This window comes from Macrosteles quadrilineatus, unplaced genomic scaffold, assembly GCF_028750875.1.
Source record: "Macrosteles quadrilineatus isolate MER2022 unplaced genomic scaffold, UCM_ALF_1.0 Scaffold_8__2_contigs__length_117827958, whole genome shotgun sequence".
In the NCBI taxonomy this organism is placed as follows: Eukaryota; Metazoa; Arthropoda; class Insecta; order Hemiptera; family Cicadellidae; genus Macrosteles; species Macrosteles quadrilineatus.
Window position 1 is genome coordinate 58,543,045 of NW_026542601.1, and position 19,082 is coordinate 58,562,126.

A 19,082-nucleotide genomic window follows, 5' to 3' on the forward strand; every position below is an offset into this window, starting at 1 on the left:
TATATTTAATTCTATGATCTATTAAAAATAAACATTCAAAGGATTAAAAGACCAGCTTTTTCTAACTGCCCACATGAGTTCCCAAACCTTTCCGAGAGCTTCATCACAGCCATTAATGTTCAAAAAAGGCAAAACACAAAGAAAGAAATACTATTTATACTCAAGTAGTATGGTGGCTTTGTCCATGCTTAAAACAGTGCATGACTACAAAAATAGAAACAAGCATGTCATTCACACCCATATGGAAAAACAAGTACCCTTGCCTAAAGGAAATATCACATTTTTTTATAACCAACAAAGGACAAATAACACTGTTATTTATATTTTATAAACCTTTTTAACATTCTGTGAACCACAAGGATTTGAAGGATTGAAGCCTAATGACAATATATGTACATGGTAATATCTCTATGACCATCTTCATTAAGTAAACACCTTGCAAAATTTGAACTAATTTTGTGAAGTGGTTTTTGCGTTATAGTAAGACACCTCATTTTTGTAAAGTAGTACATATATAGATTATTTAATATGTATCAACATTTAATAAAATAAACAGTTGAGCATATTTATCATAATATAAATAAAAAACAAATCCACTAATATTATCATGCTCTTGCAAAAAAAATTGTTTGATACTAGTACGAGAGCTCGTCCCGTGGTCCAAAACTCGGCCAAAACTATGTATTGTGCAAACTTCTCTATTTTCACCCCACACAGTAAATAAAACATGTGATTGGAATTTCTTTCAAATTAATTGTTTTGATTTTCTGTTTATATTTTGTTATTTGTTATTTCGTCACCAACATGGCAATCCTTAAGGCCCATGTTAATTTTTTTTATATTTTAAATTCATTTTTTGTTTGCTTATTTTTGAGTTTATTTTAATTTATAAAGGGATTCTGCACATCTTCAGGCAAATATCTTTCTAATAGTATGCATAGATTTTCCCTGTGATGCACAGGAGCTGAGAGAAAAGGTTTTCAATAAACATGCTTGTCTATTAATATATAGAATTAACCCCAAGTTAAATCTCCATAAGAAAAGTTGAATATCCATTTTTGACCCAATTAACATAAATATTTTCAAAATACAAATAAAACCTGCACATATAGGACCAATAACCTTTCTTTTGGTACAACCCGTGTGTAATTCGGTCCAGTAATATGGTGGCTAGCTGTCATAAGTTTTGCAAAAGTTTTTTTAATATATAAGATTACTAAAGTTCTACTGCAGTACTACAATAATCTACAAAAATCTTTGTGAGGAGCCTAGAAAATTTTATTACGGGTTGATTCTAAAACAACCTTTTGATTCCAATGGTAAAAAATGTAGAATCACAATTACGGGTGTAACTACAACTTCAGGCCGTATTAAGAGACTTAATCAACACAAAGAAAGTGTTTTAAAAGTAGTTGATACAAGAAAGTGCATTTCATTATTTACCAAACAATTTCCAGAGGACATGCTTTATTTAGAGATGATTTATTGAATGAAACTTAAGTACAAGTAAATTGACATCATAGAAAATATCTATTCATTCCAAATTTTACAAAAGCTAATAAGCGTCACAATAAAAAAAAGTGGGGAATTTACATTTTTCCATGGGGTTTTGAATGTACAAGTAGTCTACAAAATTTTAACGATTAAATATTCTGGCCATAGCACTTTTTAAAACCAAGTAGTCTACAAAATTTTAACGATTAAATATTCTGGCCATAGCACTTTTTAAAACCAAAGTTGCAAAAGATAAATTGACAATTCCTTGGTACCGTACTGATAGAATCAAGGGTTTTGAGGAATCTCAATCTAGGTTCAGAATCAGCTCATCCCTTATTTTAAATTTTTCATTCAATACAAAACCCCTCATTAGCTACTTATTTAAAAAGGACAATTCAGTTATTTCCGTTCACACAATACAATCACTGATAAAAAGGTCTTATATCTTATAGACATAAGACTGGGACAGGTGGCGTCGTCCTGTAATCCAGCTACTAGGAGGTCACGAATTGTGAATATTTATAGGCATGCAATGTGGATGCGATACTCTCTGGTTTGGATTAATGTCTGCACGAGTGAGTACTACGACTATCCGCAGTACTATCCTGATAATTAGACCATATTTGTATATACCAAGGCAAAAATGTGGTTTAGATTCCACTATAAACTGTAGGTCCCTTAGTTGCCATTAGCTGTATGGGCTATTAATTAACAGCTGTGTCTAAGGAATATGTCGGTCTTAATCACTAACAAGACTACAAAATCGCGCCACTCATCCTACACTCATCTCCACCATTCATACTTCGCTTAAAATACCTACTTTGTATGGTCGCCAATTCATCAAAAAGTATAAAGTGAAGTAAAGTATAAAGTACATTGTTGAAAAAATGTTGTAGCAACATTTAACAAGCTAAAGAATTAACATATTTTGCAATAAATAGTATTAAATAAAAGATAAAATTAACGAACAACACAAACTTTTAATCAACAGTGAAAAAAATGCTCTAGATATTGTAACACTTTTTTAATGTTTATAAATTCCATATTTAAAATCTATTCCTCTAAAAGTTGATTATTTGAAGACTATTGCGCTTACTAGTCATAACATGCAAGATCCGATAACTTATTTTTACGTACTAGTCGGACAAACACAGTTTAGGATAGTATTTACAAATTTTAACATCCAATACCTTTCCGTTCATATGTACAAAACACACTCACCACTAGGTACATGGAAGATAATAAATAGAACTATACAGTAAGACAAGTGATCTGAGAAGAACTTAAGTGTCATTAGGGCGTCATAACCCCATGTAACTGCATATCACAAATGTGAAGAATAGAGTGACTATGATCAAAACTACTACAAGCCATGATGGAAGTGTCCCTGAAACAAAAGTTTACAAAGTTAGTTAACTAAACAACACATAACATATTTATTTAGTTATATGAGGCATGTTTTTTCAGTAAGTTCCGTTTTTAAATTTCTCCGTTCCAGCGCTGCGATTGGCATTTTGGACATTTGCACTGTGTATGTGCATCTATTGGCAAGCCTGCACCGGAAATTTGGCAAAAATCTACCGTGTTTACATCCTGTTTCGAGCATTCAAAATGGTGCCGCCAATTGAGACTGCCGCCGACTGTGAAGTGCATGCTGTAATTAATTTTTAACTGCTAAAGGTGTGAAAATCATTGAATTTCATCGTGAAATGTATGGCGAGAACATTATGAGTGACGGAATGGTATACAAGTGGGTAAGGGCATTAAAAGACGGCCCCACTAACGTTCATGATGAGCAACGCACTGGGTGGCATCATCACTTCAATAATCTTTCGATGAATTTCAATGGCTTTCACACCTTTAGCAGTTAAACATCTAATTACAGCACGCACTTCACAGTCGGCGGCAGTTTCAATTGGCGGCACCATTTTGAATGCTCGAAACCGTATGTAAACACGGCCGATTTTTGCAGATTTTCCGGTGCAGGCTTGCCAATAGATGCACATACACAGCACAATGGTCCAAAATGCCAATCGCGCAGCGCTGGAACAAAGAAATTTAAAAACGGAACTTACTTAAAAAACATGCCTCGTACAAATTAAACATTATTTTGCATGTTTATTATTTCAATTATATTCTTACTTAGATTGATTCAATTACTTAATGCTGTATAAAAGGCACAGAAAAAAATGTGATTGCGAAACACTTGCAAAATTCCAAAAGACTTGAAATTTTATTTCATTTTAGCATACAACTGATTTATTTATATATAGTGAAATTAGTGATACTTAAAAGGACCAAAACTTTGCATTTCTTAAGTTTGATAAGGAAGTTGAATTAAATTAATATTATTAATTTTGTACTCATACTTTAAGGCAGAATGAATGAAGAAGAAGCAATCATTAATAGACCAGATTACAGTGTGTTATCTTGTTGTTACCTAGTGTTTGTTGTTGTTTTGCTCATATTCCTTTCTACATATTGTAATAAATAATAGCTCCTTACTTTGACCTAGCATGCACATCTTTTTGTTGGTACTTTAAATAATTCGTTCAGCTATTCTGTAGCACAATACAGCCCGCCCTCGCTAGTCCGACGATTTGAAATCCGACGTACTTGGTAATCCGACGCGCCGTCAGGCGCCGCTACGGGAGCAAAAAATCAAGCATGCAATGACATGAAACACTGTGACTCACGTCTCGTTGCCGTCGGAGCACTTCCGTTCAGTGTTCAGTTGACTTTCGGGAGGTGCAGTACACTTTCCCGGTGCAGTGGTATTTCCTTTGTTAGTAAGTGCAAGTGTTCGTGTACAGTAGTTGTGTGAAATGGCTAGTACAAGTGGTGTTAAACGGAAACACAAAACTTTAACAATATCGGAGAAGTGGGAGATTATTAAAAGAATAGATAGCGGTGAAACGCCGACTGCAGTAGCGACATTTTATGAAATCGGACGGCCTACGATTTATGATATAATGAAGAATAAAGAAAAAATTGAAGGGTTTATGAAGTCTGTTGAAGACGACGCTTTAAACAGGAAAACCCTGAGAACAAGCGAGTTTCCTGAGGTGGAAGAAGCACTGTTCATTTGGTTTAAACAACAACGCACACGGAATGTTCCTATTTCCGGAGACATACTTAAACAAAAAGCTCAATATTTCTACACAGAAATAACGAAGAAGAATGATTTTCGAGCTAGTCATGGATGGTTCGAAAACCAACTTCAAAAAATGCCATGGTATACGGTTTATGAAGATGTGTGGTGAAAAGGTATCTGCTGACAAGTCTGAGATTGATGCGTTCATTGAAATGTTAGACAAAAAAATTACTGAGCTTGGTTTAGTTCCTGAGCAACTGTACAACGCAGATGAAACCGGGTTGAATTGGCGACAGCTCCCGGCAGAAACATTTGTAAGTGATGAGGAAAAAAAAGTGTCAGGAAGGAAATTGCAAAAAGAACGACTCACGCTTATGGTGTGTGCTAATGCATCAGGCACTCATGCTTTAAAACTGCTTGTTGTAGGAAAATCAAAAAACCCTCGAGCATTCAAAAATGTCAAGGTTGAATCTCTGCCAGTAACGTACAAGTCACAAAGTCGCGCTTGGGTCACAAAAGAAGTTTTTCATGACTGGTACACTAACAGCTTCGTTCCACAAGTTAAGGCTGAATTAAAGAAGAACAAGTTACCAATGAACGCTCTTCTTTTGCTGAATAATGCACCAGGACATCCTGATGCTGATGAATTGAAAATCAAAACTGCTGATGGCTACATTGAAGCTATGTACCTACCAAAAAATACCACAGCATTAATCCAGCCCATGGATCAAAATGTGATAAAAACTCTCAATGCTCACTACAAAAAGCGCATTCTTATGGATGTTGTCAGTCAACCTGATGCTGATACTGCAGCGATTTTGAAAGCTTTTAACATTAAAGACGCCATTTTGAACGCTGCATATGCTTGGCAACAAGTAAAAAGCATAACTTTGATCAAATCTTGGAAAAATGTATGGCCTAACAATCCATGTCTTACAACATGTAATCCTACATCCAGCAGCGATCCAGAACCCGTTTTGGGGCTACATTGGAGCTTGCCCCCGCATCATTTGAAGAGCAAAGAACATAGATCATGGAGGACAACCTTGATGCTGACGTGACAGACGCAGATATAATCCAGGAAGTTACAGCAGCTGATGACGACGTGATCGAGGACGCAGCGCAAGAAAAAACCTTCACTGTCAGCTGTGATGAAGCTGTATCGGCAGCTAATACTTTGTTACGTTGGTGCCAAGAGAGAGATGTGGACATGACAAAAATTTTAGTTTTAAAAGGATGGCAAGAAGCAGCAATGATGAACTGTGTACAAAAAAAGAAGCAGAAGTCAATCACAGACTTTTTCAACAACTAAATACCATGCTGAAACACGTATGTATTAATTTTACAGGGGCCTACTTTTTTAATGAATTGTGTACTTTTATGCGTATTTTTTGGGATGTACGTACAGTACTGTACTGTAATTGAAATGCCCGCCTTATTTGTAACACTGTAAAATAAGTTTAGCTACATAAATTAAAATTGTGTTTCCTTTATTCTGTGTTTTTAATTATTCCCAAGAATTTAATGGTGATTAATACATTGTTTACAATTAAAATGATAGTTATATCTTTTTGGCAATCAAATGCATTACAGAATAGCCATTTTTGATAATCCGACGTTTTCGGTAATTCGACACTACGTCAGTCCCGCACCTGTCGGACTAGCGAGGGCGGGCTGTACTACAATTTTGAGCATCACAGCCATTGGTTAGCCGAGAAATTGAAATTTCACAGCGCCTTGCATTTGGCACCGAGCACTTGTGGAATGACCAACTTCGAGGTTCCCTCAGCATCGTGTTAACCATACATTTTCCGTCCTTGTCTTTAATTACTCCTTCAGATTTTCTTTCTCAGAGAAGACATCTCAGTTTATAACAGTGTTCACTTACGCCTGTACGGGAGGTTGTGGATGCAGACTTTGTTATCCACAGAGATACTGACGACGGCTGCCTCAGACACGGTGGTGATGGACGTCTCAGAGCCGAGCGCTGGTAGAAACTCTAGTCCTGTGACAAACATGCTGTGGGCATCCTTGACGTGAAGTACCCTCTGTGAAACAAGCAAAGAATGTAGCACTGACGAGGTCACAAAGAGGAAAACTTGTAGGCATAAAAATGTGTGAAACAGTGAACAGAAACACAACTAACCGTTCTTTTGCAGTGAATCTTTTTACATCAGGGGCAAACTACTGGCCATACACTGAATACGTGCTGTATAGTATAAAAATAATACACTCATAGAAGGATTGAGTATACACTTACTTAAGTTAACTCGCTTCAAAGTTTATTTCTAATTCAATACCCGATCCGGGAAGGTCCTGGAGTCTCCTCTCCCTAAACAGTTCAATCATGCTTGTAGCCAATTGCCTAAAGGGTAACAGGGCCATTTTATCTCCCCAGTCCGCCTTTGATCACCCCTGAATTTTGTAGACACCATTGTTGCCCTAACAATACAATGCAAGACTACTCCTTAAAATATAACTGCAAAGAGACCTTTGTTAAATTTCACACCTAATTCCACTTTGAAGATATATTTACCTAGGGATAAGTAGATTTTCATTAGCACCAATACTTAGACATTGGTATCGGTATTGAGAATCGATCGTCAACATTTGATTCAGATACCAATACCCGACACGTCTGCAAAGATCGCGCAATCATAAAATTACCGCTATTGCGCAAGATAATGATGATGTTTCTGTGACTGCGGGAGACAATGATGATATCTACAAGGGTCGGGGAGATGTTCATGATTTTGCCACAATCAGGCAGGATCACAATGACATTTTCATGACCAGGATATGATGATGACTACATGGGCGAAAATGTTAATAAATTTGTTACGATCATAGAAGATGATGATAATGACTACACGATGTCGGGAAATGTTAACAAATTTACCGCGATTGCGGGAGATGATGATAATGTCCACAAGACCGCAAGAGACGATAATTATGTCTACACAACCGCAGGAGACGATAATGATGTCTTCTTGATCGAGGGAAATGGTCAGAATTTTGCTGCCACCGCGGGACGATGATAATGGCTACACGACCGCAAACACGATAATGGTTTCTACACGGCCGCAGGATTAGAAATGTTCCCCCATTACGTGAGAAGATAGTAATGTCCACATAACCGTGAGAGATGTTTATGATTTTGCCGCTATTGCAAGAGTCTATGGATGATGTCTACACGACTGCAGAAAAATTATAAGAAATTTACCTCGACAGCGGAAGACTATGATGATTTCTATAGGACCACGGGAGACCATGATGATGTCTATATGACCGCGGGAGATTATAAAAGAATTTTGCCGGGCACAAAAGACGTGATAGGTAATGTTTCCGTACTGAGGAAGATATTCATTATTTTGCAATGATCCCAGAAGAAGATGATGATGTCTCAGGCTAGCCCAAATATAGTTATATAATTAGATTTTATTTATGATTTGTTGTTGTTAGATCTTCATTTACCTTTGATATGGTGTTATTTAATGTGTTTAGAAGGGGTTAAACTTAAATTGGCTATTTAGAGTTATTCATTGCTGCATTATTTTTTTTCTTTACTGCAAAACACCCCATTACCTAAAAAATACTTTATGGAAGGGCAAAAAGACAGGGATTGCTGTAGTATAACCAATCCATTGGGAACATTTGGTAAAACTATTAAAAATGGTATCGAGAATCAATTTTTAGGTATCTGTGTCAGTATCGAGGATCGATTTTTCAAGTATCGGTATCGAGTCGAGAAACGTTAAATTTTGTTATCGACACATCCCTAGTTACACACTGTGGTAGTAAACATACTGTAATGTAAAAAACAGGGATTGGATTCTGACATTCCAACCACTTTTAGACCCAATAAGCAATTACAAGAAGCCAAGAATGGGGCCATTAACTAAATACTTAAAAAATCAGCTATCAGAAGTATAAGGAAAGAAGATGTAAAACTACCATCAGGCTCAAAGTCCAGTTATCAGTCCATCCCTATGTTAACATTATTCTTTACAAACATAAAGTAGGCTATTCAGAAGCATTCATAACATATCCCATTTAATAATTCTTACACATACAAAGATTATCTATAACTTCCCCAAGATAGTGACAATTTTCTATCAGATTTCTAGAAATACAGATCATAAGCTGTATACTTAAGTAGAAATAATCCAGATTTAAACATTTTACCTGTAGACTGAAGGCAATATAAATGTCGACAGTTCCCGTAAACATGGTGCCGACTGCAATGAACCGTCCGTCGTCGCGCACGGCCAGCGCAGATAGACTCTCCTCCACTTGCGCAGTGCGACGCAGACCTTGCGCAGGATCCCACAACTGTATGTGCGCAGTCTGCTTTCCCACGCGGCTCACAGGGTTGCATATCAGGAACAGCCTACTTTTCTTTGGATCCTCCTCAACTCGACCAAACCTAAACAGGAACAGTTAAGAGTTAAATCATAAATACATAAGAGAGTATGTTTAAAAGGTGATATTGTTCATTACCCCACATTTTTTTCGATTTTCATCCAGCCTTGTTAAAAATCACTGAAAAATATTTAACATTAAGTGTTTAGCAAGTTGTAAGACTATTCCTGGAGCTACAGTACCTGCATCTCTTGTAGAGGTATTTTGTTCCATTTGTGGGGGTCCACTCCAACTCAGTCAGTTTGTTGCCTGTTTTGACACACCAAATGTATCCTTTGCCGTCCTTCGAGACAGAAGCAACCTTGGAAAAAATGAATGTATAGATAAAACATGGTTAAAAACAGATAGCAACTAATGAACGGATTAGTCATTGTCACCAAGATATAGTAAAACGTGCATTTGATGTTGCCATTGCCTCAACCTTATTATTTTGTTACCAATATTTATGTTTGTTCGTGAATTGTGTTTTTTATATAATTGTTGACAACATGCAAATAGATGTTAGATGAGGTCACTGTGTAGACAAAACATGTCACAGAAGTAACAGTGAACGTCAGAAGGTAACTGGTTGGTCTGTAGCAATCTTTGTTTGATCATATCAAATGGATTTATCTTTAAATAGTTATCAATTTTAACCCTTTCCGCTCAATTGGTGGGGGAGCCCCGCCGTTCGTCATGGCCGCATATACTCTAATGTCGGGCCGGGCCCGCCCGTCGCTTTGACAACAAAGGACTATTATGCTTGTATTTTGATTTTTGATTTTAGAAATTTTTTTTATTTTGTGTAAGTATTTGGAAAAAGATTACCAGCCTTCTATAAATCAAGACAATATTTATTGTTTGGTAAACAAATGAAATATGCAAATTTGGCACAAATTAAATGGAGCTGGGGGGAAAATAGGCCTCCCGTAGTTGGAGTAGAAAGGGTTAAAGAGAAAGCTCTGACCAACTGGACACTCTCAGTGTGACAAGTGACTAAGAATTAACTTGTTTGTGTTCTGTTCTGCCACTATACTAGATAAACGTAGGGTAGCTTTTCTGTGATGGAGTGTAATTAGGTTGATGTCTACTTTGAACTTACAAACTGATCAGGGTTAGGATATTAAGTAGGTTATTACTCAATATTGGTGGGTAAGGAGTTAAGTTGGTTGGGTCAAGGTGTTCGGATGAAAGAAAAGGTTGTATAAGTTTTAGTGATACTCTTTTTGCATTAGGATCTATCATACGGTGTTGTAGGGAGATCGAAAGTTGAGATAGATGGACATCTGAGTTTAGTTTTGCTTGAAAAAGGGAATTAATTAACCAATTTAGTTATGTAGGTATGATATTTATCATGATTTTTTATTCAGAATTTGAGTTGACTTTAAAGGCTTTTCTATTACATTAACCAGACAACTTATCATATTCCTGCGGATTTGATTTAATTTCATGTTAAATTCTAATAAATACATCTTCCATAGGAAAGTACTTTTTTTATAGAAACCCCACTCCTAGCTGATTTAAACAACTTTGGCTTCTTTAGAGCGCTGTATACGTGCAAGTTATCCTGGAGTAACATATCACATTTGAAAGCAATCTACTAGCAATGTACTTCAGGACCCAACAGCAAAATAATATGATACACTACACATTGAATAACAACCTGGCTGAAGAGGGCTTATCTATTTTACACAGTTCAGAAACTCACACTAACTACAGTTTATAATTGTATACAACCTAATTAACATACAGAAATGCTGTCAGGGCTAAAGTCAAGGTCATCGATCTCTTTGTGGTGTGCCACAATGTCACAGTGCGGCTTCATGGAGGGGAAGTTCCAGAGTCTGACATGTCCGTCAGTTCCTCCAGTCGCCATCAGCTGACCGGACGGGCTGATCCTTACAACTCTCTGTAGCGCCTCTGAGCTGAACAATGAACAAGAATGACATGAACACTGGGCTGCAGTCAAAACCATTGTTTTGCCAGGATCTTAACATTTTAGAATAAACAATAACTTAAACTATTGATAGTAGACATTCCATCCCCATATAATGGCTGTTGCCAGTTTCCCAATCAAAATGGACATCATTGAATTAAGCCAGCAACAGAGCACGCCAATGTAAATTAGGCTACTGATTCCTCTAGAGTATCAACATTTTTTTAAAGTCATAATTGCTCATAATTGCATCATAGGGTTAACCAAATCATAGACAAATAACCTCATTCCATCATGGAACTTTTGTAAATATCTAGGCTACATACGTTTATTATATAATGACACAGCTTTTCCAGTACAAACTGGTCTCAAGCATAGGAGGAGGTAATCAGGTAACCAGATGGGTTTATTGTAGGCTATAACATCTTATGTCACATACTTTACTTTGAAATGGCGACCATACGAATATAGGTATCTTAAGCCAAGTATGAATGGAGATGAGTGTAGGATGAGTGGTGTGATCTTGTAGTCTTGTTAGTGAAGTGACTAAGGCCGACACATTCCTTAGACATTGCTGTTAATTAAAAGCCCATACAGACAATGGCAACTAAGGGACCTACAGTTTATAGTGGAATCCGAACCCCATTTTGGCCTTGTGATTAATGAATTGGTCTAATTATCAGGACAGTCCTGCGGATGATTTAGTCATAGTACTCACTAGTGCGGATGTTAATCCACACCAGGGAGTATTGCATCCACAGTGCATGCCTATATAAGTATGATGCCTAATTCAGTAGCCTCTACAAAAGCCAATTATAATGGTTATTATCGACAACTCTTTACAATCTTTAAAATTCAGTCAGGTAAACCCAATAACATTCCTAGAATACTAGCTAATCTACACAGCGGTAGATTAAAATTTAAAGCTTTAAATGTTATGACTAATACATTTATTTTTACCAGATAAAGGAATCCTAAGTACATACCTGAAATCAGTTTGAATACTATCAGCTGGTTTAATATGAAACTCTAAATGTCGATCTAAGGTGTTTTGACTATCTTTACTGCCCTCTGTTTTTATATGATCTTCATTAATTTTTGATGGTGGATCTTCACTTGTACTACTCTTTGATTTAGATGTCGTTCTTCTACGAACACCTCCCTCTTTCTTCTGATGTACGTCTGTAAAATGACCGTTTTGATAAGCGCAAACGGCAACAGAAAATTGTATTAACTAAAAAAAATGGTAAACCTCCACCAGTTATTTTGGTCTTTCCCTGAAACGGAATAAAAGCTCGGATTTACATTTGATGTAAATGAGGATTTTTTTGTAACACTTGCTTTATAAACTTAACTGCAATCCTTAAAATTCCAAACACAAAACAAGATCAACCTGGCTACTTTAGTTCGCTTGTATGCCACAATGAGGCTCATAACCATTTACTGGCATCATTTGTGAACAGAATTACACAACTTTCAGCTCTATGACTGTCATGTACCTCCGCTTAGCTGTGTTTTTAGATTTTTTTAGCAATCAATTCTCCCACCGCATCAGTGATACGTTTTTTTGTTACAAGAAAGGGTAAAGTGCAGAAATGGGTTATGGAGTGTAAAAATGGCCTAGAAATCCTTTGTTCTTAGTGGTCTTCTTTAAGAAGTCTGGGTACCCACCAAAAACACAATTTCTTATGAAATTAGCATTTTCACAGCCATTTTTAAAACTCCCTAGCGTATTTCGGCACTTTCCATGCTATCTTTGCATCAGGGTCATAATCTTCAGTCATCTGGTGATAAATGCCGGCATCGTATATGTTTTCTGCAATCCAAAGGTATCACTGACCTTGCTTTATGGGCACGGCGGGAGATTTGATTAGGTACCTATTTAAAAGATTTTAAATCACGCAGCGAAGCATACATGACAGCTACAGAATGAAATTTGAGTCATTCTGTTCACAAATAATGCTAGTAAATGGTGATGGGCCTTGTTGCGGTGTAGGCCTACAAGCGAACTACGGATTTATAGGCTAAACCAGCCCTTACTTAAACTAGGTGGCGTTCGCAGAGGCATCCACAAAATTGAGCGGAGTCATCAAGGGTTCATATTATATTGTTTTTGTCATACTGCAGTAAAAACAGTCGTTTTTAATTTTAACCTACTGTCTACAGTCTCTTCCCATAGAATTTAGCATTGCAGATACATTAATCCATTCCCACACTCGACACTGCTCACCTTTACTACTTCCTTCACCACCCCTCCGTTGTGGACCTGTTTCCCTCTCTTACCATCGCATTTTAAGATGGCAGATACATTAATGTAATTGCCAAAGACCGTTCCCACACTCTGCACTGCAGGCCTTACTACTTCCTTCACCATTTCCCACGTCATAGACCTGTTTCCTTCCCTTCTCATAGCATTTATTTAAGTATTAGATACATTTATCTAACTGCCCAAACGGTTCCCCCACTCTGCCCTGCCAGCCTTTACTACTTCCTTCACCACTTCCTACTTCGTGGGGCATGTTTCCTTCCCTTCTCATAGCATTTTAGGATTGACGATACATTAATCTAACTGCCACAGACGGTTCTCACACTATGCTCATACTTTACTACTTCCTAAGCCACTTCCTACATCGTGGACCTGTTTTCATCACTTTCCATAGTATTTAAGTATTTTAGACACGTTAAACTAATTGCCACAAACATTCCCCACACTCCACACTGCTAGACTTTACTACTTCTTTCGCCATTTTCTATGTCGTAGTAGTATGTTTTCTGTGATCGTGGGCATGGATCCATCACTTCTCATAGCGTTTCATCATTGCAGATACATTAATCTAACTGCTACAAACAGTTTCCAGTTCCCACACTCCACACTGCTCACCTTACTACTTCCTTCACCTCTTCTTACGTCGCGGACCTGTTTCCCTCTCTTCCCATAGAATTTTAAGATTGTAGATACCTTAATCCAATCGTCATAAACAGTTCCCACACTCCGGACTGCTCATCTTGACTACTTCCGTCACCTCTTCATACGTCACGGACCTGTTTCCCTCCCTTCCCATAGCATTTTAGGATTGCAGATACCTTAATCTAATCGTCATAAACAGTTCCCACACTCCAGACAGCTCGCCTTGACTACTTCCGTCACCTCTTCATACGTCACGGACCTGTTTTTCTCCCTTTCCATAGCATTTTAGGATTGCAGGTACCTTAATCTAATCGTCAAAAAAGATCCCACACTCCGAACAACTCACCTTTACTACTTCCTTCACCACTTCCTATGTCACGGACCTGTTTCCTTCCCTTCCAATAGCATTTAAGGATTGCAGATACCTTAATCTAATCGTCATAAACAGTTCCCACACACCGGACAGCTTGCCTTGACTACTTCCTTCACCCCTTCCTACGTCGCGGACCTGTTTTCCTCCCTTCCCATAGAATTTTAGGAATGCAGATACCTAAATCTAATTGTCATAAACAGTTTCCACCCTCCAGACTGCTCACCTTTACTACTTCCTTCACCACTTCCTACGTCACGGACCTCAAGCTCGTCACTTGATTATATTTATGATCCATACCGTTTCTGTTCTAATATCTGTGGAATAATGCTATCAGCTATTTTTTTATCTACTGCATTCAAAAGTCAACAGCTGATCATACGTCTTTGTTTATGTGTCAACTGTCAAATACTGCTTCCATAAGAATTACATTGAAACTTTGAGACCCAGTGGGGCAGATTCCTGAGAGAATTTTTTAACGCCATATAGGCCTAGATGTTGGCACTCTCCGATATGGTCTTTATCACAATGCAAAATTTTAAAACGATTTATTCAGCCGTCTAGGAGGAGTTTGCGTATTACGAAATGCATAAGAGTCGACATATAAGAGCTTCACTCGCTCCGCTCAAAAACCACCCTCGTTCGTATTTACTGAGCTACTTTTTTCTCATTTCCAGTCAAAATATTCTCTTTGTTAATGCATTTTAGGCTAACTGTTCAGTCCTAGCATTGACTAAGGAAATAAAAGACTTTGTTTCCCTTGTCTGTGGTCCTAGTATGTTATTTTTTTTTTTTTATTATTTGTAGCGTTATAAACTGTTTAGATTTGTTATGTTTGTTATTTGCCTAGGCTACTTAAAACATTGCAATTTACCTAGTTATTATTATGTTTAGATTGCTATAATTTACAATGATGTAGCCTAAGTGTAGTCTTGTCATATTTTTAATATTTTACTAAAGTGTTTGTGCGTTGCATTTTTATTATACTATAGGCCCTAATAATTAATTGAACAACTCTTTGTCTAAGGGTACATTCAAATTACTTGTAGAAATATGAAGGAATGTAAAATGCTTTTCTTGTCATAATACATTTGAATAAGTATAATGTAAACAAAATGTATGTAAAGTGCAATTTTATAAAATAACCTCTATGTAACTATAAATATTAGACTTAGTATTATATGCTACACAATGTAAAAATTGTCAAGAGCAATAAATAAATATGTAGGCCTAACTTATTTCAAGAGAGATTGGCCTACTAATTTAAAATATGAGGAGTATTATTTTAACCATACCGTTTGAAGTGCTTATGTTCCTTTTCCTTGAGACAATTTCTGATGTGACCAGATACAGTTGGCAGTGGCTCTCTTGTCCAGCGACCAGGTATGTTTTCTTTGGTGTACTCACACAAGCGCAATTCATAACAACACTGGGCCCTGTCTCATGTCGTATCATCTCTTCAACGACAAACCGATTCCCGTTGTATGACAGCTCAAAAATTTCCTAGACAAGTGTGTTTAATATAAATAGCAAGAAAAAGATCATTTAAGTATGGAACAGTAAACCTTTGATAGTTCAAGACTCCTTGTCGTTTGACACGGGCTGAGCTATTTTGTCAAGTGAAATTTAATTGTTACTATTGTGATGTAAGCTGACTTGAACATGAATTTGTCATTTATTGTTGACTTGAGCTTGATGCTTAACTAATGAACAGTGAAATTGTTGAGCTTTTTATTTAATAAATTTGGGCGATTTCTATAAGACTTGTGTTTTTACTTTCCTGTATATTAAACTCCATTCACTACCTATAGTTCAACATTTCGATAGTTCGACACCCCTTAAGTCCACAAAGTGTCGAACTATTGAGATTCTACTGTACCTATTTAACTATACTAGAGGTCGTCCAGTATCGAAAACTCAACCACAAATATGTAAATGTAAAGACTTCTAGCTATTTTCACCCACACTATAAAAAAACCATGTGATGGGAATTTCTTCTATTTGTTTTGATTTTCCATTTATATTTCGTCACCAGCATGGCAACCTACAAGGGCCATGTTAATTTAATTTTTATTTTTATAAATTCATTTTTCGTAGGCCTAACTTATTTATTTTTGAGCTTATTTTAATTTATAAAGGGATTCTGCACATCTACAGTAAAATATCTTTCTAAGAATACGCGTAGATATTCTTTGTGATGTACACAAGCTGAGGAAAAAGGTTTTTAAGAAACATGCTTGTCTGTCAATATCTATAGATACCTAGTCAATTGATAACCCAAAAAATGTATTGAAAATGAATGGCAAAGTTGTTGAGTATTATTAAACCATAAATTAATTAACTTAGCTTGTGACAAACTGAAAGTTTTTTATTATTATTGAGCAGTGTGTAAATGTAAGTTAACGTGGGTAGGCCTACTGTCAAATTTTAAAATTCAAAATAAATTGAACTTATTGAACACAACATTGTTGTGATATTACTTGTCAATTCAAATTAGCCATTTAAGGCAAGTCTGGGCCGATAATCAGAATGTGTAGAAGACACTGCGCTATAGCATAACCTAGGCTATGTTTACATGTGATGTAGGCCTACACATCTAATAGCTGTGAACCTAATAATGACGTTGGGTTATTAACTCGCAGACAAGCCATTAACGATTAAGTGCTCCTACTGCTATCAAAAATTACTTTAATTTTAGGATGTATTAAACAACAAGCCTGGTAGGCCTATCTTGGCCTATGTTCCTAACAGCAGGTTTGATCATATCACACATTCCAGGCTGCACACAAATATGACAAATAGTTAGGGCTGGAGCATCACAAAATGTATAATGATAATGTTTAAATTATATGTTAAAGCTTCTTCACTTACAAACCCGTTAGCAACCCCTGTTTTAGATGAACCTCCACCACCTCCAACAATAACATGACGGCTTGTAAGCATTTGTAGAGTGTAAAGAGGAAAATTCACTCGAGCTAGAAGACCAGGCTGATTTCTGGAAGGCATCTTAAATAACACTCTGAAGCTTACGTCTACACTTAAGCCAAGTAGGAAGATATTCTTTAATTATTGTAAACCTATTAATTCGTTATAAAACTTTGTTACTACGGCTTCTGCTTTCTGCTAGCAGACAGAAACAGAAACGTGAACATTTACGTCACTACTACGCTCAGCTGATTTGATGGTCTGTCAAAACTGCTGACATGTAAGATGAATTTGAAAATTACAAGCCATGAAAAAAAGAGTCAATGGAGTACTATACAAAGCATGACAGTCTTTTAAAACGCTTGATTGAGCTCTTTTCTTAGATTTTATTAATTTTTTATTTTACCATACCTTCTTCCACCATGATACTATACGCTTTTAGGTTTTAGGACAAATTATAACGGGCAATTTGCTATACTACTTTCCTCCTGGTTTACCAAAGACTAAAGTTCAAACTTAACAATAATTATTATAGCTATGAATTCCCAAGAATTACTTGGTAAATATATAATCAACGATACGATTACCCGCAAAATATAGGAACAATTAATTAATTACTCGACAACGCAACTACACAAACAAATAGATACAATTGATACAATAGATCAAAAACCCCTATTGTTGGTTATATCATAGATAAAACATACTTTCTCGTTTTGGTTAGTCCCAACCATTATGTCAAGAAACATGTTACTCCGATGACTTGCAGTATCTACAGAGAGTAATTTTGAGGCATGTAGTCATAGACTAACCAAGAAGGGAATATATTTTATCTGAGGTTTAATGTACTCTCTCCAGCCATATAGACAAAAGAATTAAATATAGACTGTCAGCCGTCCTGCGGTTACCATAGGTTCTGGCGCACACCACTGGGAGCGCAGTGTAGTTACGTAGCTCGTACGCCGTAACTACATGGCGCTCCCAGCAGTGTGTGCCAGAACCTATGGTACCCGCAGCACGGCTGATGGTCTATATTTAATTATTTATTTAATTATTTTTGTCTATGCACCAGCTAATGAAAAACGATTTTGGTTCAGGTATATTGCACGAATACTAGAAAAATATATTGTATCAGTTTTCGGAACTTTTCGAATACGTATCTTTATTTTATTTTATTTTTCGTTGAAAATGTTTAGCATTTTTTGTCAGATTTTGATGAAATTTAACTCGAATTTAACTTGAACTTTAATTTAACCAATGTCTATATAGTATATACCTACAGATATTAATACTATATAAAATATATCTGTAAGTGTATATTGCCAATGATTGAACTTAGGGCGGGATAAACTTGCATGAGTTCGCGAACCACAATAATCGGACCATGAGAAACGGGGGTTTGTAGTAAAAATTGGGTTTTCTCATTTTTGACCCTCTAAACATAAAAGCTCCCAGCAATTTCTCTTAAAAACGTTTTAAAGAGCTTAAAACAAATATTTTAGTTTATTGAAGTGTTTTTACGGTTTGGTACGGAAAAAAAATATTAGATAATAATTTAGTTTCTATGCTATTCTTAAATCTTATTGAGAAGTAAACTGTTGTACTAGTTGTAAGTTTGCTTGTTTATGGATATTTATTTTTATGTTTATATATTTTATGGATATATTTTATATTTATGGATTTATAGTATCAAACTTGGCAAACTTATTTAATTTATACTAAACTATAATATTTTATTTTACCAATATTTACTTTTTACCCTCCATGATGTAGCAGCAAACCTAGGTATTCGTTCAACCTAGTATTTATATAGATTTTATTGAAAATTCAATCACGCAACTAAGAGTTCGCTTAGAATGCAGATTTGCTGTGGTGTATAGGTATTTCGTGTCCATTTGATTTACTCCGTTGGTGTAGTGGTTTGTGTATATTATATAATATTTATTACATT

General features: G+C 36.2%; 1 protein-coding gene across 1 annotated transcript; it reads right to left on the minus strand.

The window, feature by feature from the left end:
* Nucleotides 1-2,467: 2,467 nt before the first annotated feature.
* LOC129001526 (prolactin regulatory element-binding protein-like) lies at nucleotides 2,468-17,324 on the minus strand. The gene is made up of 8 exons (XM_054428849.1): nucleotides 17,078-17,324; nucleotides 15,502-15,709; nucleotides 11,915-12,110; nucleotides 10,743-10,917; nucleotides 9,196-9,314; nucleotides 8,777-9,017; nucleotides 6,480-6,639; nucleotides 2,468-2,884 (listed from the first exon to the last, which is right to left on the minus strand). Exons 1-8 carry the CDS (start codon nucleotides 17,210-17,212, stop codon nucleotides 2,799-2,801), a joined length of 1,320 nt encoding a protein of 439 aa, XP_054284824.1. The 5' UTR covers nucleotides 17,213-17,324; the 3' UTR covers nucleotides 2,468-2,798.
* Between the last annotated feature and the right edge of the window lie 1,758 nt (nucleotides 17,325-19,082).